This window comes from Ascaphus truei, chromosome 3, assembly GCF_040206685.1.
Source record: "Ascaphus truei isolate aAscTru1 chromosome 3, aAscTru1.hap1, whole genome shotgun sequence".
In the NCBI taxonomy this organism is placed as follows: domain Eukaryota; kingdom Metazoa; phylum Chordata; class Amphibia; order Anura; family Ascaphidae; genus Ascaphus; species Ascaphus truei.
The window spans coordinates 214,080,251-214,100,152 of record NC_134485.1 but is presented as its reverse complement, the minus strand read 5'-3'; the positions used below and the strand labels follow the sequence as shown (position 1 = coordinate 214,100,152).

Genomic DNA, 19,902 nt, shown 5'->3' with positions numbered 1-19,902 from the left:
CTGACGGAGGGAGCGGGGCTTTAGCCTAAAGGGGGGGTAAACCCAAGATGGGGGCCTGACACAGCCTGCAGCTAGCTGGACTTACATGACAGGGAGGGCAGAAGGATAGCCAGAACCAGCCATGGCTACAACAGTAAGGAGAGAAAGGTCCCAATCTGATCTGAACAGAAAGGGGTGACCCGTATCCAGTTTGCTTTATGATTTCTACGTATGATCTCCACATCTCTTGATCCTGAAAGTCTCGTGGACCTTTGTAGCAGCCAGACTTCTGACATAAAAAATGTCTATAACTAATCTTGGGTTTTTTTTGCACTCGATTCTTTTCAAAGCACTGTTCTATCTGAGCTGTTTGACTGAGGTGCAGTTTGATTAATTTGTGGAGTTATAACCAGAAGTTGAAACAACGTAGGATTGAAACAAGATATTTAGATGTAGAGAACTAACTTGTTAGTTAGCACGTGTGTTCTGATAAGAAAATGACTTATTCAAGAGATTGATTCGGGTTGTCGATATCAGCCACGAGTACACTCATGAATTATACCAACACCAGTTGTTATTAGTCAATGCAATTTATTGGTTACTTGGCTTCGGATATAATCCGCATTCTATGGCAATCAGGATACCGCTCATGGTGACAACAACTGGGGGACCCCCACCATCATTTAGGATGAACTGCCAGATAAATATATTGCTGTAATCACGTTTGTACTGTACGCAGAACTGAGTACACCTCCAGCTCCAGCCGCAGTTGAAGGCCTGTTAAATTTCTGTGCCGGACAAACATATTAGGGAACCCATTCAGACATTCAGCCAATTTCTCAGCTAGAGAATACCAGGGGAGTCCAGCTAAACTCCCGTTTCTCATAACAAACGATTTCATAGCATTCTAGCAGTTATCTTCCATAGCAGCTTTCTGCTCACAGCAAAAGCAACTACATTTCAGCATATTTGGCATTTTAGTAACAGACATACTGTAAGCCCTCATTAGGGTGACCAGATCTGCAAAAGTAAAAATCGGGACACATGAAAAAAAAATATTTATAAAACAAATGACATCACCAACTGCGCTTTATGTCTCCTTTATGTCTCTCCGCCGCGCTCTGTCCCCCCTTCTTAGGCTGAGTTCCCGCTGGCACTGAGCGCGCTCATTCTTGGAAAGCGCTCCAAGCATGAGCGCCGGGTGTCTGCTTGTACGTGCGCGTGGGTGAGGGGGTGCATTGTGGATAGTTGAGTGCGCGGGTAAGTATAGTTTTTTTGTTTACTTAAGCACCGAGCACGGGTGAGCGTGTGTGCCCACGCACGAGCGCCGCGTGCACAGCGTGAGTGGGGACTTACATATAGCTATATATGTAAGTAACTGCTGCCCGCTCAGCGCTAGCGGGGACGCAGCCTTACACACACTCATTCTCTCTCCCCCCCATACCTCCATTGTCGTTCCCCCCATCCCTCCATTTTCGTTCCCCCCATCCTCGTACCACGCCCCTTCACTCCATTCTCGTTCCACCCTTCCCATTCTGTCTCTCCCCATTCTCTCTCTCTCCCATTCTGTGTGTGACTCTCTCTCCCCATTCTCTGTCTCTCTCTCCCATTCTCTGTGTGTGTCTGTCCCTTATTCTCTGTGTGTGTGTCTCTCTCTACCCCATTCTCTGTGTGTTTCTCTCTCTCTCCCCCATTCTCTGTGTGTGTCTTTCTCTCTCCCATTCTCCGTGTGTGTCTCTCTCTCTCTCCCCCATTCTCGGTGTGTGCGTCTCTCTCTCCCCCATTCTCTGTGTGTGCATCTCTCTCCCCTATTCTCTGTGTGTGCATCTCTCTCCCCCATTGTCTGTGTGTGCTGCCTCTCTCTCCCCCCCATGCTGCCTCTCTCCTCCCCCCATGCTGCCTCTCTCCTCCCCCCCCATGCAGCTTCTCTCCTCCCCCCCATGCTGCCTCTCTCCTCCCACCCATGCTGCTTCTCTCTCCCCCATGCTGCCTCTATCCTCCCCCCCATGCTGCCTCTATCCTCCCCCCCATGCTGCCTCTCTCCTTACTCCCCATACTGCCTCTCTCCCCCCCCATGCTGCCTCTCTCTCCCCCCCATGCTGCCTCTCTCCCGCCCCCATGCTGCCTCTCTCCCCCCATGTTGCCTCGCCCTCCCCATACTGCCTCTCTCCTCCCCCGATGCTGCCTGTTTCCTCCCCCCTTCATGTTGCCTCTCTCTTCCCCCCCCATGCTGCATCTCTCCTCCCCCCCACTGTTGCCTCTCTCCTCCCCCCCATGCTGCCTCTCTCCTCCCCGTATGCTGCCTCTCTCCCCCCCCCATGCTGCCTCTCTCTCTCCCCATGTTGCCTCTCTCCTCCCCATGCTGCCTCTCTCTCCCCCCCATGCTGCCTCTCCCCCCCTTGCTGCCTCTCTCGCCCCCATGCTGCCTCTCTCTCGCCCCCATGCTGCCTCTCAATCCCCATGTTGCCTCGCCCTCCCCCATTCTCTGTGTGTGCATCTCTCTCCCCCATTGTCTGTGTGTGCTGCCTCTCTATCCCCCCCATGCTGCCTCTCTATCCCCCCATGCTGCCTCTCTATCCCCCCCATGCTGCCTCTCCCCCCCCATGCTGCCTCCCTCCTCCCCCCATGCTGCCTCTCTCCTCCCCCCCATGCTGCCTCTCTCCTCCCCCCATGCTGCCTCTCTCCTCCCCCCATGCTGCCTCTCTCCTCCTCCCCCATGCTGCCTCTTTCCTCCCCCCATGCTGCCTCTCTCCTCCCCCACCCATGCTGCCTCTCTCTCCCCCCCCCATGCTGCCTCTCTCCTCCCCCCCATGCTGCCTCTCTCCTCCCCCATGCTGCCTCTCTCTCGCCCCCATGCTGCCTCTCTCCTCCCATGCTGCCTCTTTCCTCCCCCCTTCATGCTGCCTCTCTCCTCCCCCCCATGCTGCCTCTCTCCTCCCCCCCATGCTGCCTCTCTCCTCCCCGTATGCTGCCTCTCTCCTCCCCGTATGCTGCATCTCCCCTCCCCCCCATGCTGCCTCTCTCCCCCCATGCTGCCTCTCTCTCTCCCCATGTTGCCTCTTTCCTCCCCCCATGCTGCCTCTCTCTTGCCCCCATGCTGCCTCTCTCGCCCCCATGCTGTCTCTCTCTCGCCCCCATGCTGCCTCTCAATCCCCATGTTGTCTCGCCCTCCCCCATTCTCTGTGTGTGCATCTCTCTCCTCCATTGTCTGTGTGTGCTGCCTCTCTATCCCCCCCATGCTGCCTCTCTCCTCCCCCCATGCTGCCTCTCTCTCTCTCCCCCCTCATGCTGCCTCTCTCTTCCCACCCATGCTGCCTCTCTTCCCCCCATGCTGCCTCTCTCTCTCTCCCCCCCATGCTGACTCTCTCTCTCCCCCCATGCTGCCTCTCTCTCCCCCTTATGCTGCCTCTCTCCCCCCCGCATGCTGCCTCTCTCCCCCCCCCCCGCATGCTGCCTCTCTCCCCCCCCCCCCCCATGCTGCCTCTCTCCTTGAAACAATTTTGGGGGCTTTCTGAGAGCTGGGTATCTGTGTGTTTGATAACTTTGTCCAGCTGGTCTCAGCTGTTTTGGAGGTTAGTGGCTCCTCTCACCAAGGGTTTAAAGCTCGCCCCTCCCAACTTTCCAAGTAAGCAGGTTTTCTTTTCATGCAGCTGGGTGCAACAGGTTCAATGCCAGGACCATCCTTCCTCTAATTATAGAGGTAAATAAGGATTTTAATCAGTTAGTGTTAGGACCTGCGAACTGGTCATGCCTTGAAAGTGGCTCGCAGGCTTATACACTTTGGCCAAAGGGTTAACTAAATGACCCTTTTCCAAGAGAGATGTATAGGTATTTCACTGTGTATTTTTGTCACATTGGATGTTGCTCTGGACTTCTTTGTTTCTTGTTTTAGACTGTAACTGAGAGCAATCTTCACAGAGCTCTTATACAAAATTGCATACATTGACTAACATTGGTTTCTAGGCAGATTATAATGACATTACTCAAGCATTCCCTGAGCACGAGGGGATAATCCCCTTCTAAGCCAATCACAGGGCATGTTCCCTATCCTAGACTGGCTCCACAGGTCATTTCATCTAGCCTAGACTGGTTCTACAGATGTGGCGGAGTGTGGCCGACGATGACAGCAGCAGAGAAAGGTGGGGGCGAGCGTACACCAGCAGTCCAATTCTGAAGTCAGACCCAATTTTCGGTGTCTACTGCTCATGACGCCCCCCTAAGGTGCCCCCCCCCTCCGCTTGCTCCACAGTTAGGGAGGGTAACCTTTGCCAGAGAATGGGGAGAGAAAGAGACAAGAGGGATAGAGGGAGAGAGAAAGGATGGTGGAGAGACAAAGGGGAGGCGAGAGAAAGGGTAGGAAGAAAATGTGGAGCAGGAGAGGAAGTGGAGGGGAGAGTGAGAGAGGGGGTTTCTATAGATTGGGGTGGTGCAGTTGGTGGACAAAATAATAATTCCGGCACTGATTTAACATATTGTGGATCGGATAGACAGATTGTTGTGAACTTTACGAATTAGGTCTCTCTCTGCTCTCTCTCGTCTGGGTTGGAGCCACGGCACTTTTTAGGTCAGACAGGCATTACAAAATACAGAAAAGATAATAAGTACAATTAAAATAATGTACCAATTGAAATGGTTAAAGATACAAGCCGTTCACAGTGGTTGGCATAGATTGGCAGCACAATGGCATGCAAGGGGGAAAAGGGGAGGGGGAGGGGGAAGGGGAAGGAAGGGGGAGGGGAATATGGATATGGATGGATATAACAATTAATATCACTCACACAGCCATGTGTGAGTTGTGTTCACAACAATGTGTTGACAGGAATCTTCTGTCGTCTCTCTTCTCTTTGAATATGATAAAGGAGCAGTCACTCTCCATCCTCCAAGTATACCACAATGGGGCGATAAACAACCAGAATTGTAAAAAATGTGATTTAGTAAACCGCATAGAATAATAGTTAACTTACATATAAAAGCACCCGCTTCAGCTCCTCGCAGCTCTCCGTTCCACCCTTATATAGTACACTCCCACTTCCGCGTCCGGTGAGTGGGACTAGTTCAACGATTAACCTGAGGAAGCCGCTCTTACTGCGATCCAATGTTTTATTATTTTTATATACTGTAATGAAGCAGGGGGTCTCAAGAGATAAACCCCATTCATTTCAACTGTGGGAACCCCCTGCTTCCAGAGATAGCTGTGAGGGGGTGGTCGCTTCGGCTGGGGTTTATAGCTCCCGTGCCATGCCACATGGACCCAGCTGGAGCGGCAACCGGCACCACCTAACCTAGGGCTGTATCTCCGGAAGCAGGCTGTCATGAGAGTTGAAATGAATGTTGTTCACCTGTGGAGGCCCCCTGCTTCAGTACAGTATAGAATAAAAATAATAAAACATTGGATCGCTGTAAGAGCTGATCAGGGAGACACAGAGAGTCAGTTCTCTCTTTGGGACTCCTGTGCTCATCTATTACAGACGTGTGACTGGCACAGGATGAACGCTGCAGGGGTCCCATTCAGAAGCAGGGACCCGGCTGAATTAATCCTCCCGGGCAATTTACTGCTTTCTTGGCCGCGGTCGACCCTGGCCCTGCAACGCTCCGGCATCGCAACCTCGCGCGCCCACGGAGGCAGTAAGTCCTGCTACATCTGTAGACAATACCACGAAAAACAAGAGCCCCAAGGCTACATCCAATATGACCAATTATTTAGTACATTACTATGTATTTTATCTATATTCTTTCTTCATAAATATGGGTTATTTAGTTCAATACTTTGGACAAAATATTGTAAGCCTACAAACCCATTTCAGTAGGTCCTACACTTCCAATATCATACCCTATTATGTATTTCTTCCACTGCATAGAGAGAAGAGGAAAACAAACCACTGCAGCTAACAGCATGGGGTGTGTGACATAAAAGTGTTGCCTAAAGGATAAAAGTGTAAGGCCGCGCGTATAGTGCCCGCGACGGGTGACGTCACCTGTCGCCATCACCGCTAGCGAAAGTTATATTTTGCTTTGCGGCGGCGTCGCGGGCGTACTGGCATTTGATTGGTTCAGGGGCTGTCACATGAGACGACAGCCCTTGAAAAATCAAATATTGCCAGCTACCAAAATTTGCGTCGCTCCGTCGCATTGTCGCCCTTACTATAAGCGCACGCGGCGGCAATGCATTTGTTTTTGGTCTCCGTCGCCCGTCACGGGCACTTTACGCGCGGCCTAAGAAGCCCAATATCTGCTACTGTATGTATGAGCTACAGTGCAGTTAAAACTGGCTAAAAACCAGAACTGCCCTAATAATTATAGTGAAAAAGATCTATAACCCCCGCCCAAAAACAAATACAGTATATACTTCCTGTGCTTATCGCAGCAGCAAATGTATCTCCACCTCCCCCCTAGGGGGAAGAGATCTCTTAATAAGCTATTCATTCAAATGTGTGTGCCGGGACCCACTGAAAATTATGCATTTTCTAACCGGGAGAGTTGCCTAGTTTGAACTGCACAGCATTGATTAGGTTATGTCTTTTTTTCAGGTTTACAAAGCAAAAGAAGGAATTGCAGAACCCGGCGAGCGACAGTCTAGAATTAAGACATTTAAGAGTTGATGAAGGAAACACATCACCGCAAGAAACTTGATTGATAACATTCTTACATTTCTTACAATTCTCCTCCTCACTTTTAAAGCTTTACACTCTTCTGCCCCTCCTTACATCTCAGCCCTAATTTCTCGCTATGCACCATCCCGACTCTTGCGTTCTTCTCAAGGATGTCTTCTTTCTACCCCCTTTGTATCTAAAGCCCTCTCCCGCCTCAAACCTTTCTCACTGACTGCCCCACACCTCTGGAATGCCTTTCCCCTCAATACCTGACTAGCACTTTAGTCCTTATTACTTGTATACTGTATATTGTTTATTTGTACATTTGTAATTGAAATACAAGTATTGTTACTAAGTCAATTTACAATACATTTATTTTTAATATAATACATTTTAATATTTGCTCATTTTATTAATTGAGCTAGATTTGCAGAGAACTAAGGCTTTAGAATATAGGTGCACAATTCCAGACACAGAAAGCCACATACATATCAGGGCCTCAGGACAATATCAGGCCTAACAACCAAATGACCCTTATTGAACAACAGTTAATTATATTTACATTGGAGATATGCCATATAAACCTCTAAATTAAAACTCTTTGTACCAGCAATATGCTTTTGAGCTTCTAAAACCATCAGTTCCACTCAATCGTCTACCCCAATAATAAAATCCACTGTAAGACTCAGGCTGCATCATTAAAGGGCAGGAAGGAAAAATTCAGCGAAATTGATTGGACAGCGCTTCACTTTACAGATGGACAATGACCCAAAACATACTGCGAAAGCAACCCAGGAGTTTTTTAAGGCAAAGAAGTGGAATATTCTGCAAAGGCCGAGTCAATCACCTGATCGCAACCCGATCCAGCATGTATTTCACTTGCTGAAGACAAAACTTAAGGCAGAAAGACCCACGAACAAACAGCAACTGAAGACAGCTGCAGTAAAGGCCTGGCAAAGCATCTCAAAGGAGGAAACCCAGCGTTTGGTGATGTCCATGCGTTCCAGACTTCAAGCAGTCATTGCCTGCAACGGATTCTCGACAAAGTATTAAAAATGAACATTTTATTTATGATTGTGTTAATTTGTCCAATTACATTTGAGCCCCTGAAATAAGGGGTCTGTGAATGAAACTGGTTGCAATTCCTAAACGTTTCATACGATATTTTTGTTCAACCCCTTGAATTAAAGCTGAAAGTCTGCACTTCTACTGCATCTCGGTTGTTTCATTTCAAATCCATTGTGGTGGCGTACAGGGCCAGAATTATGAAAATTGTGTCAGTGTCCAATTATTTCCAGACCTAACTGTATGTAAATACATCAAGCATATCATGTGCCCCTGCAAATGTGTGCACTTCCTAAGGTTTATAGCCTCATATATTTGTTGCTTGAATTCCTAGCAGGTGACATTTTTTTTATTTAATGACATAATTCTGCATAACTGTCCCTATTCAATTCATAACGAGCTTTGTGATTTTGCAGGGATTTTTTTTTTAACAATTTAAGAATACAATTACGAGATAAAAATAGGCTACACTGTTTATCAATAAAAAATAAAAACCTAAATTAACATAAATGAATGAAGATAAACACATAGAGTGATCAAAGATTAAGCCTAATTTACCCACATACATTTGAAGGTGTCGGTCTTAAATGCACAAGAGAGTAACTTTATCTCTCTGAGCACCAGGCACCACAAATTACATAGTATTTGGGACAGGGGCAATGGGGGGTTCATTAATGAACATATTTTAGTGCAAACCTACTGAAGTTGCATTCTAGGGCAGAAACAGCACTATATTTTTTCAAACAAATCCCCCAAAAAACTGTTTTAATGGGTTTCTATTATTTGCTTGAGCAGGACTACAGCAGCCATTTTTTAATAACACCAGAGGCGGAGGCTAAGGTCTTCTGGTAGCCAGACAGGTAACGGCAGTATCGGTTGTCCCTTCAGTCAGGGGGAAAGAGGGCTACATTGGTAACTCTGGGGGCTCTCAGAAAGTGCTAGAAGTTGCCGGGATTTTCTGAAACCCTCTAGGAAGGGTTGTTAATAAGAGTTGGGGTCGGCCCCATTTTTAGTTGTAGTTGTTGCAGTTTTCAGTTGCCGCTGTTAACTATCCAGGGGCACTGTGGCTGGTGGTCCGGCTGCAATCCTGCTCATGGATTTATTTATTTATAAAAATATTTTACCAGGAAGTAATACATTGAGAGTTACCTCTCGTTTTCAAGTATGTCCTGGGCACAGAGTTATGGTGACAAATACATGGTTACATTAAGTGAACAGGGTTTTACATTATGTATAAAGACATGGCATGAACAGTTTAACACATTTTATCTTTAATGCATATGAAACAGTTACAGACCAGATTAAAATGTGACGGCTTTAGTTTTGAAAGAGCTTAGACTGGTGACGTCTTTGAAAGACTCAGGTAGATTGTTCCAGTTTTGGGGTGCACGGTAAGAGGAGGAGCGTCCGGATACTTTGTTGAACCTTGGGACCACGGACAATCGTTTGGAGTCAGAACTCAGATGATAAGTGCTGCATGTGGTAGGGGTAGGTTGTTCAGAAAGGCGAATAGCTTGCCCAGAAAGTACTTGAAGGCAAGACAGGAAAGATGAACTTTGCGCCTTGACTCAAGGGATGACCAATCTAGTTCTTTGAGCATTTCTCAGTGATATGTGTTGTGGTTACATTGGAGGACTGTAACAAAGACTTATCCCTCTTTGGATAAAGCTGCCTCAGAGCTCTGAATCCAGCATGGAGCTGTTTAATTGGAGCCACACAATTATCCTGTCTCTACCTGGACTAATTAGAGCCCTGTAAAAAGCCTCATGTGAGACACATGACAGAGAGATTTTTTCCTCAGCACAAAACAGTGCTGACATGAGGAGAGGGTCTTGAATATAGAGGAGGACTGTGTATTGACAGCAAGACACAAGGGGACCAGGCCTCTTTTCCTGGATGCAGAGGACCCAGGAACCTGCCAGCAGCTGGACCCTTAAGCACACCAAGACACCACTGACCTGAAGGCCACCTGCTTTCAGGTACCACTGAGACTTTGGGGTGGTAGGCTAGAAAGGGGCTTATCCTCCCAGTCCTGTAAGAGAGGGACTGGGGAAAGTAAGTTAGCCCTTACAAAGGGATAGGTGTTTGTTGTTTTTGTATATTTTTGTTTGCTGTGCTGTTTAAAGGCAGGCTCAAAAAAGCCATACTGTATGTTAATGTCACCCTAAACGGTTTCCGTTTGCATACCTCTGCACAAATCTCTTACAAGAACAAGCGGCGTATTGAATTGTAGAGTGCGTCTAGTTTGCTAAGGTGAGTTTGGGGTGCTGTACCATATACTATGTCCCCATAGTCCATAATTGGCATTAGCATCTGCTGTGCAATGCGCTTTCTGACCAGCGGGCTTAGTGAGTGCTGTTTAAATCCATATACATTTTTCCATGATGGATAGTATTAGGAGAAGAGAGATTGGCGTGTAGTTTGACACAGTGTTTTTGTCACCACTTTTGAAGATTGGGACAACGCTGGCAGTTTTACAGGTCTTACGGACATGGCATGCAGAAAGAATCGAGTTAATTAGGGAGGCAAGCGGTTTGGCAATGGCTGGGGCACAAAGTCGTAGGAACTTAGATTGCAGTAGGTCAGGTCCACATTGGCTGCTTAGTTTTAATTTGAGGAACGTTTATGTAATCTCTTTGGATACTAGGACAAATTGTAGGCAGTGTTGGGAGAGGAAGGGGCTATTGGGGTACCCAAAGATTGTTCTTTGGGTTTGTAGGTCGAGGTTGCGTTTTGCTAATAAGTTAATAGCACACCACACAAAGTATTCATTGAATGCATTTGCAATGTCAGTGGGATTTGTCAAAGTATTATCAACCTTAGTGATATTATATGATTATTGATGGATAGAAGGATGGAATATATTGTTGATAACCTTCCAGAAATGTGCTGGATTTTATGTATTCTGGTGAAGATCATCAGAGTAATATTGCGCTGTTGCGTGTCTTGTTTGCCTTGTGCACATATTTCGCAAACATCTGTAGTTATTAAGATCCTTGGTAGTGCAAGTTACTTTTCCACAAGGCATCACTAAAGTGGTAGAGCAATATAAGGTTGGTTGTAACCCACACAAGGTGAGCCCTCTGTACTCTTATTCTGCGTAGTGGAGCATTGGTATCAAAGAGTTTTAAAAACTCTGATTGGAAATAATCGAGCGTAGAATCGGGGTCAGGTATTAAGTCGATTCTGTAGCAAGGGCAGTTGATAAGATCAGCCAGAAACTGTTGTTGAATAAAGTTTCTAAATGCTCTAGTGAGGAGAACTTTAGGGCTTGATTGGGATAGTCTGATTTTCCTTACACAGTACACTATTGTATGAAAATGTCAGGTAGGATACCAGAGGATTGGATTCTGCTGAGACTAGATGAGAGAATCTATTCCAGCAAGGAATGGTTGTGAGATTTCAGGTTTGTCCGTGTGGGTGGGAAATTAGTTGGGCTAGGTTAAGTGACTTCAGTTTTACCTGGATTTTGTTGTTTTTAGAGTCAAGCCAGCTAGGCACCTAGACGTGAGGGCAAGTTTAGGGTGGGTTCCCAAGAAATGTCCAAGAGGAGAATGAAACTTCCACAGACTCATCACCGTTCCTACCACAAGCTTAACCCAAGTCATGTCCAGTTCCCTGTACTCTGGTACTAGGTGATGCCAGCAACCCACACCATGTAAATTGTTGCTGTGCTTAATAAAGAACCACTTTACGTTTGTATAAAATAAGAGTGCTCTGTGTGTCCGTGCAGGGTCAAGCAGTAGACAATAGCCTGTTGCCGTGAAAGCTGTTACAATGTATATTTTCTTATGTATAAACTTTGTAGGTTTTTTTGTGTGCAAAGCTTCATTCAACAGAATAACGATAAATTGATACATAGCTGTAAATCAAATATTTTGCTAACTGGACTTTTGAATATATAAAAAGGTACAGCCATGTTGTTATCCATAATATTTTATTTCACAATGTGCACATTTGAAGTGACTCTTAATTTTGTGTCACACTTGCATTAGACTGAGACTTTGAAAAGCTCAGCAAGACTCAGGCATTTTCAGACGTCAGACGGCTCACTCCTCATGGACCTATTTGTGTATATATGAAAATAGTAAATACAAGGAAGTCAGTACGCTGGCTAGCAGACATTCTTAACACATGAGTAACAAAAAGTCCCAGTTGCTAAAGAAACATTTGCGGAATTGTTCTCTCTATATCTATAAATACATTTTAAGTATTGGGTGCAGTATATGAATTGACTTGTTCCCAGAACTTGACATGAAACTTTTACATTACCAGTTCAACCAGGTCCATTATTATGTTTTAAAAACTGACTAGATTTGCGGTACATTTATACTTTGCGGATAATCCTGTTATTACCTGAGGGCTCACAACACATGGGGCTGGGGTTTTATGAAATGGAAGCTAAATGATTAATTATTCTGCTATTTAGTTGCTGATAAAGTGTGCTGCATAATTTAGATGAGTAAATATAAAAAAAATCTTCAGATTTGTATGAAGGAGGTGTCTACAGGCATACCCCGCATTAACGTACGCAATGGGACCGGAGCATGTATGTAAAGCGAAAATGTACTTAAAGTGAAGCACTACCTTTTTTCCACTTATTGATGCATGTACTGTACTGCAATCGTCATATACGTGCATAACTGATGTAAATAACGCATTTGTAACAGGCTCTATAGTCTCCCCGCTTGCGCACAGCTTCGGTACAGGTAGGGAGCCGGTATTGCTGTTCAGGACGTGCTGACAGACGCATGCGCGAGCTGCCGTTTGCCTATTGGGCGATACAGTATGTCCTTACTCGCGAGTGTACTTAAAGTGAGTGTCATTAAACCGGGGTATGCCTGTATTTACCTGGCAGACGTCTCTACTGTATAACCTCCTCCCTCTGCTTTACTGTATGTAGCCAACAATGATTCTCTCCCAGACTATTAGGACTCAGGCGTTGCTGGTTAGGGTAAGGATTAGGCTGGGATACTGGGGTTAGGCGGAACAAGTCTTATTTATCCTGCTGCTATTTAAACAAGTGCCTTATTTACCTAGCTAGCAAGATAAATAGCCCCCATTGTCTAGCCAATGAAATCATCAATTAGAGGTTTCTCAACTCTTGGTCTTCAGCCACAGTATATAAAGTACATTTTCAATCAAATTCTAGCTCTGCCAGTTTCCATATAACCGCCTACAGTTTAATTCTTTATTTTAAAGTATGGTAGCATAGAGTGAATTGGCTTCTGTTATTAGCAAATATGCTTAAAAAGTTAATCAAGCAATGTTTGCTTGAAAAAAAAGAAAATATACGTATTCAATATATATAATATATAAAAATATGGGTGAGTTTTGGAGGGTTTAAAATCTACCTGAACTCCCATGGCTCAGATACCTTCAAACCACAGTTTGGTTCTTCCTGCCTGGGAAATACTGCAAGGTGGGCAGTATCTTGCAGTTTTCAGAGGAAACTGCAGTTACAGATCTGGCCATAGAGGAAGCCTGTGAGCAGCCAGATCTCTAGCGGCTCCTCGGACCTTCCTGTTGGTTCCTGCAGGCTAGTATATGAAGGTCAGTCACTGTGTGTTGGTCAATTCAGTTTGTCTGTTAGTCTTTGTGTGTCTGACCCATTGCTAATCCCCATATGTGAGAAGTGTGAGTCTGTGCTGGTCAGTGTTTGAGAATTTGAACTGATCAGTTTGTGTGTGAGTACTGTGCAGGCCAATGTCTGTGTGTGTTTCTGCAGGTCAGTGTGTGTTTTGTGGAATGTATTAGGTGTGTGTATGGGGAAAGTGTGTGGTGTGTTTATATTATTGAAGTGAAACTTCTTTAGTGGCACCTCTGATGGGATAAAACTGGATAGATGGGGGGCGAAATGTGAAATGGAAGTGACGTCACGTAATGGACGCCGCTCCGCTCATACGCCCCCTGACACATGTGGCGGCGGCGGCGGCGATAGCTGCCGGCGCCGCTCCTAAATCGCCGCCACACACCTCACCCTCCCACACACGCCTCACCCTCCCACACACGCCTCACCCTCCCACACACGCCTCACCCTCCCACACACGCCTCACCCTCATAAAACTGCCGCTGAGCGCGCCGCCGGGGGGTGGGGAAGGAGGGAGCTTGAGAGCGCCGCCGGGGGGTGGGGAAGGGGGGAGCTTGAGCGTGCCGCCGGGGGGTGGGGAAGGGGGGAGCTTGAGCGCGCCGCCGGGGGGTGGGGAAGGGGGGAGCTTGAGCGCGCCGCCGGGGGGTGGGGAAGGGGGGAGCTTGAGCGCGCTGCCGGGTTGTGGGGAAGGGGGGAGCTTGAGCGCGCCATCAGGGGGTGGGGAAGGGGGGAGCTTGAGCGCGCCGCCGGGGGGTGGGGAAGGGGGGAGCTTTAGCGCGCTGCCGGGTTGTGGGGAAGGGGGGAGCTTGAGCACGCCGCCGGGGGGTGGGGAAGGGGGGAGCTTGAGCGTGCCGCCGGGGGGTGGGGGGGGTATTTGCTCAGAAGACTCAGACTGAGCCCCCCGGGTCCGCAGCTCCGCCGGGGGTGGGGGGAGTCAGGAGAGAGGGGGCAGGACACAGACAGAGAGACATACGGTGTGTACACACAGAGAGATACACATACACTGACAGACACACACACACTGACATACACACATTGACTGACACATACACACATTGACACACACACACTGACTGACACACACACACACTTACTCTGACGCACACACACTGACTGACACACACACACACTTACTCTGACGCACGCACACACTCTGACGCACGCACACACTCTGACGTACGCGCACACACTCTGACGCACGCGCACACACTCTGACGCACGCACACTCTGACACACACTGACACACGCACTCAAACCCCAGTGATGTACCGAACACCGCCCCTGAATGATGTGCCTATTCCTTCCCCCCCACTGTGAGCTCCCCCACCCGCTCAACATTCATGATGCTGGTACTGCTGCCAATAAACACATACACACACACACTGACGCATGCACACTTTGACGCACGCGCACGCGCACGCAGACTGTCACACATACGCACGCACACTGACTGACACACATACGCACGCACACTGACTGACACACATACGCACGCACACTGACTGACACACATACACACACTGACTGACACACATACACACACTGACCGACACAGAGAGACATTCACACAACACAGAGAGAGAGAGACATACACTGACACACACACACACACACATTGACTGACAGACACACACACACTGACTGACACATACACACACTGACTGACATACACACACACACTCTGACTGACACACACACACACACACACACACATTGACTGACACACACACACACACACATTGACTGACACACATGCACACACTGACACACATGCACACACTGACTGACACAAATACACACACTGACCGACACACATACACACACTGACCAGTACAGATACATACACTGACCGGCACAGATACATACACTGACTGACACACACACAAACAAACACACATACATACATACTCTCTGACTGACACACATACATACTCACTGACTGACACACATACATACTCACTGACTGACACACTGACACATACACTGACTGACACATGTGTGCGGAGCACGCGCGTTGTAAGTCAATTTCTGTGACAAAAGTCAAAGAAGTTTCACTTACTATGCGCGTGCACAGCACACACAGCTTTTTTTTTATGTATTTAGTTGTTTGCATGTGGTGAATGTATTAGGTTTGTGAGAGCTCTTTTGTTTATGGTGTTTATATATACAGTTGATATGTGTGGAGACTAGTGGTTGTCTAGTTTTTGTTACGGTAGGGTACATTTGCCCAAGTTACATATCTGCCAGCCTGCCCCTGGCACAAAGTATTGCAAATAAACAAGCACTGTCAAAAGTTATATGTAAAAAGCAGAATGTTCATTGACGCAAAAGCTTGAGAAACCACTCTGAAGGTCATGTACTGTAAATACTGTAAATAATTTTCACACTCAATGTTTCTGAGGAATGAGGTTGAGCAGGTAAGATCACATCATAACATGGCAAAAACGTAAAGACTGTCATTGGCCTTTATTTTTAAATTCTTAAGAGGGTAAAACTAAAAAATGTAAGGTGGAGGATATGTGCGGATGTTTTGGGGAGTAGAGCGGTCAATGAAATGAGAGAAGCAAAAAGGAAGCTTTCTATAGTACATTACTATAGATTCATTTTTCTAAACTTGCTCCTGAAGGAACCCCAGCCGCACATGTTTTGGGAAAACCAACATTCACTGGAGATCTGTGAACCTGATGCAGGTCACAATGCAAACGTTCCTGTACATTTTGTAAAGCTATTCTATGAATTTCTTAAATTCACTTCAACAGGCAATAAAGTGTCAGCTGGAATAGCATAGCTAAGTAAATATCAGCCCAAATAGTTAAATGCATGAAGTCATACAAGCTAATTTTTAGGATGGGAAAAATCCTAACCATGAAATATTGATATCAATAATGGAAATATGCAAACTTTTCTCCTGACTTGGTGAATTGGGGAGGGACAGGAGAGTCTTATTTAATTAGAATCCACAGTGACTTGTGCACATGTATCTCTCTCCATGTGTTGTTTAAATGCATGTTTGGGGAGGTATATAAGTCTCTCTCCCTCTCCCCGAACCCATATTTGAGGGTACTTTTCTGTCTGGCGAAATTCAACCAATCTTTTAAGGGTAAAAGTTTTGAAAGAATTTTTGAACTTATTTTAAAAGTTTGATCGAACTGTAGAAAAAGCTAATTTTGTCTAGTCAATAAGCATCTACAGATGTACCATAGCATGATGGTTGGTCACTCAGTCGACACGGAATCCACCAAGGGAACGGTCCTAGCACGCACGTGCTCGCAGAATCCCTGCGACCAGACAAATGGCCGATCAGGATTAACACTACGGGTGTCCCTGCTTCTGAATGGGATTCCCGCTGTGTGAATCCTACCGGGCTGCATCAGTCTGTAAGAGATGCGCATTGAGAGTAGATCGAATCCGTCACTCTCCCTGCGCGCCTCTAACAGGCGATCGCACAGCTTTTATTTTAACAACATATTATTGAAGCAGGGGGTCTCCGGTTAGGCCATCCCACAACCTTCCCGGTAGTCCTAACCACCCATCCTGGGGCAACTACCCCCTTCACCCACCCCCTCTACCGCCAACAAACCAGGTACTTTGGTTTAACACATTCATTACCTTATCGGCTAGCTGCTAAGCTAATGAAGCTGCTTTTATTGTATTTTAATGACATAGTATTGAAGCAGGGGGTCTCCAGAGCTGAACTGCATTAATTTAAACCTTGGGGACCCCCTGCCTCCCAAGTTACAGGCCCCAGTATGGGGTGCTGGTATCTCCTGCAACTTTAATTCTCCTGCATCACGTGACATTTAAAGGTAGGGGAGTTACCAGCACCCCCATACGGGGCCTGTAACTCGGGAAGCAGGGAGTCCCGTGGCTGAAATGAATGCAGTTCAGCTCCGGAGACCCCCTGCTTCAATACTGTATTAATAAAATAAAAGCCACGCGGAGAGTGACTGATTCTGTTCACTCTCACTGCGCATCTCTTCCAAACTGATGCAGCCCGGTAGGATTCACACAGCAGGAGTTCCATTCAGGAGCCCGGACCCCCTGCTGTGTTAATCCTGATGGGCCATTCCCCCCAGCCAAGCACTGTGCCACGAACGCTCGACTTGTGCTGCGGCTGCTGATAGTTAGAAGATGCTACATCTGTATGTATTTACAGCATAAATTCCATACCTTTCCACCAACATCTCTTGTTTTGCTCCGTAGCTTGTTCACTTGGGATTCAGCTATGTCAGCCCTTTCTTGAGCATCATCGAGTTCGTGCTGCAGTTTCTTGTACTTTCCCAAATATTGATTGGCTTGTTCCTCCTATTAAAAAAACAAGATGCTTTAAAACGTATTTTTGTATAAGTAAACGATGCTGTTGTAAGCTTCCGTATTTATTTATGTATATAATATGCAAATATGCTTTTAGCAACATAACTTTACTGCAAGCATGACATACTCTTTATAGAAACTAATGGAATACAGCGTGAAAAAACAGTTTACACTGTTTATGATAAGTAAATCCCTGTTTATCTTCAGTCTAAAGCAAAGGCCCTCAACATATTTTTGCACAAGGAACCATTATTAATATAATCCTATAGTTGAGTTTTTTTTTTAAAAGTCCCCCCAAAATAGGTTAGAAACTGTTTAATAACTGTTTTACATTTACAATTCGTATAATCATAATTATGATCCCTATATAAGCTGTATATTCCTATTTTTCTATTGTGCAATGTAAAAGATGTTATTAATGAATGAATGATCGCAGTTCATCTTTTTTCTGTTATTGAAGACTTGAGGTGAGTAAAAAAGAAATGACAGTAGGCATAGATTCACTAAAGGTTGATAAGTGAAAAACTGCTGATTTGGGACTACTGTCAAAAATATTTTCTCTCCTACCTCAGGCTGGTGTTACAGTATGCCTACCTTGACAATATATTTAATGGCCAATATTTAACATAGGCAAGATAAGACTATCCAACCAAGAAGAGATTATAAAAATACATAATGTTATCTTTGTAGAACATGTTAAAATAGTAACTACTTTTAGTGTTGATGGGGCCATGGCACGAGAGTGACTGTTCTTGAAAGCAGTCCTGGGACCGCGTTGGCCCAGAACGTGATCAAAGCTGAAAAAAAGCACTCTTTGGGCATAACGTAGTCACTACATAATCGGTCCCTGGAGTGCCAGACACCCTGACGTATGACTACGTCTTGGGGCACCCAAAAAGGGTTAATAGCCCAAGTGGCCAATGCTATGGTCAACCCATAAGTAGCTAGTCCCTTGGGCAACTAAAGGATTAATATTTGCACATACAGATGTTATTCTTTTTGCGTTTAGTTTGTAGGGTTTTGTAGGGTCTCCGGTGCCTCCTTTATAGCTATGTCTACCAAATAAAGTATTGTTATATACATTTTTTCTGACCCTGACTCCCACGGCTGTGCGCCGATTCAATATTATTTGTAGCCATTAGTTTATAGGGTGAATTCGTTGTATGTTAACCCCTTTGGTGCCTCAAAATGTTCCTTTGCAATGTATTGGTGACCTCAGGCATTAAAGGGGTTACCCTATTTCCTCAATTCTAAGACACACCTTTTTTCCGATTTTCACATGTCTGAAATCGGGATGCGTCTTAGAATCGATGTATTAAAAACATTTTTGTAATTGTCTACAGCACTACCCCCTCTTTTAACTTACCATGTTTCAGGAGAGGTCCCATGTCAGCGGAGGATGTAGCGGGCGGCAGGAAAGGTCCCAAGTCTGCAGATGAATGAAGATAAGACAGCGGATGGACGGTGGCAGCAGGAGATCATAATAGCAGGAGAGCTGAGCAGGGGCAGTGCGGTATAGGGGAATGGCTTGGGAGGTGCACACTGTAACCGGAAGTCTGACTCCGGTCACCTTCTAGTGTTACAGTGCACTCCTCCCCAGCCGTTCCCCTATGCCGCTCTGCCCCTGCTCAGCTCTCCTGCTATTATGATCTCCTGCTACCGCACGCCCGCCATCATTCACCTGCAGACTTGGGACCTGTCCTGCCGCACTCCCGTCCATTGTCCATCTTCAACCATCTGCAGACGTGGGACTTCTCCTGCCGCCCGCATCTTCCTCCTCTGACATGGTACAGTAAGTGAAAAAGGAATTTTCTTCGATTGTAAGGGCCAAATTGATGGTGCGTCTTACAATCGATGGCGTCTTACAATCGAGGAAATACGGTATATTATTTTCTGCTGTATGAGGTGTGAGAGTAGGGGTATATTTGGCTCCTTTTATATAAAGGTTAAGCCCGCCATTACCCCTACCTGTCAATTATATGATTTATGTATGTACAGTTTATTGTAGCTGTCCTACATATGTTCCTCTTAAAGGATGTAAAACAGTAATGTACAGCTCGGTTCGAGTGGGGACCGGTAGGGGTTAACTTTCTCTTGCAAAGGGAGCTGTAATTACATCAGTGTTTGGTATTGGAGGTGTGGACACTGATGGGATTTGGCCCATTGTTGAGTAACCAGGGAGAGGTCTTCCTGAGTGGACTTCCTCTGCAAGAAAGCTGTAAGACCTGGGGCTGTATCTATATGGGTTGTCTGTTGAAGGGGATTGTATCAGCATTGTCCTGGTCCACCATCAACCTCAGTAATCTCATCAACTGGGTCTAGGGCCATGGGCAGAGACCAGGAATATTGTTTCTACCCAGACTA

At 46.1% G+C, this 19,902-nt stretch overlaps 2 protein-coding genes across 3 annotated transcripts in view; one reads left to right on the top strand and one right to left on the bottom strand.

Moving 5' to 3' along the window:
* The window catches only part of HHLA2 (HHLA2 member of B7 family), an 80,594-nt gene extending 72,805 nt beyond the window's left edge, over window positions 1-7,789 (top strand). For both annotated transcript variants that reach the window (XR_012799854.1, XM_075590078.1), the window contains one exon: window positions 6,507-7,789. The gene's annotated coding sequence lies outside the window, so the exon portion shown is untranslated. The remainder of the gene's footprint in view (window positions 1-6,506) is intronic.
* A 3,765-nt stretch (window positions 7,790-11,554) lies between these two features.
* The window catches only part of MYH15 (myosin heavy chain 15), a 78,200-nt gene continuing 69,852 nt past the window's right edge, over window positions 11,555-19,902 (bottom strand). Inside the window, exons 42-43 of the mRNA XM_075590070.1 lie at window positions 17,395-17,529; window positions 11,555-11,698 (exon numbers count right to left, since the gene is read on the bottom strand). Of these exons, the coding sequence (XP_075446185.1) occupies window positions 11,684-11,698; window positions 17,395-17,529 (150 nt within the window). The 3' untranslated portion in view covers window positions 11,555-11,683. The remainder of the gene's footprint in view (window positions 11,699-17,394; window positions 17,530-19,902) is intronic.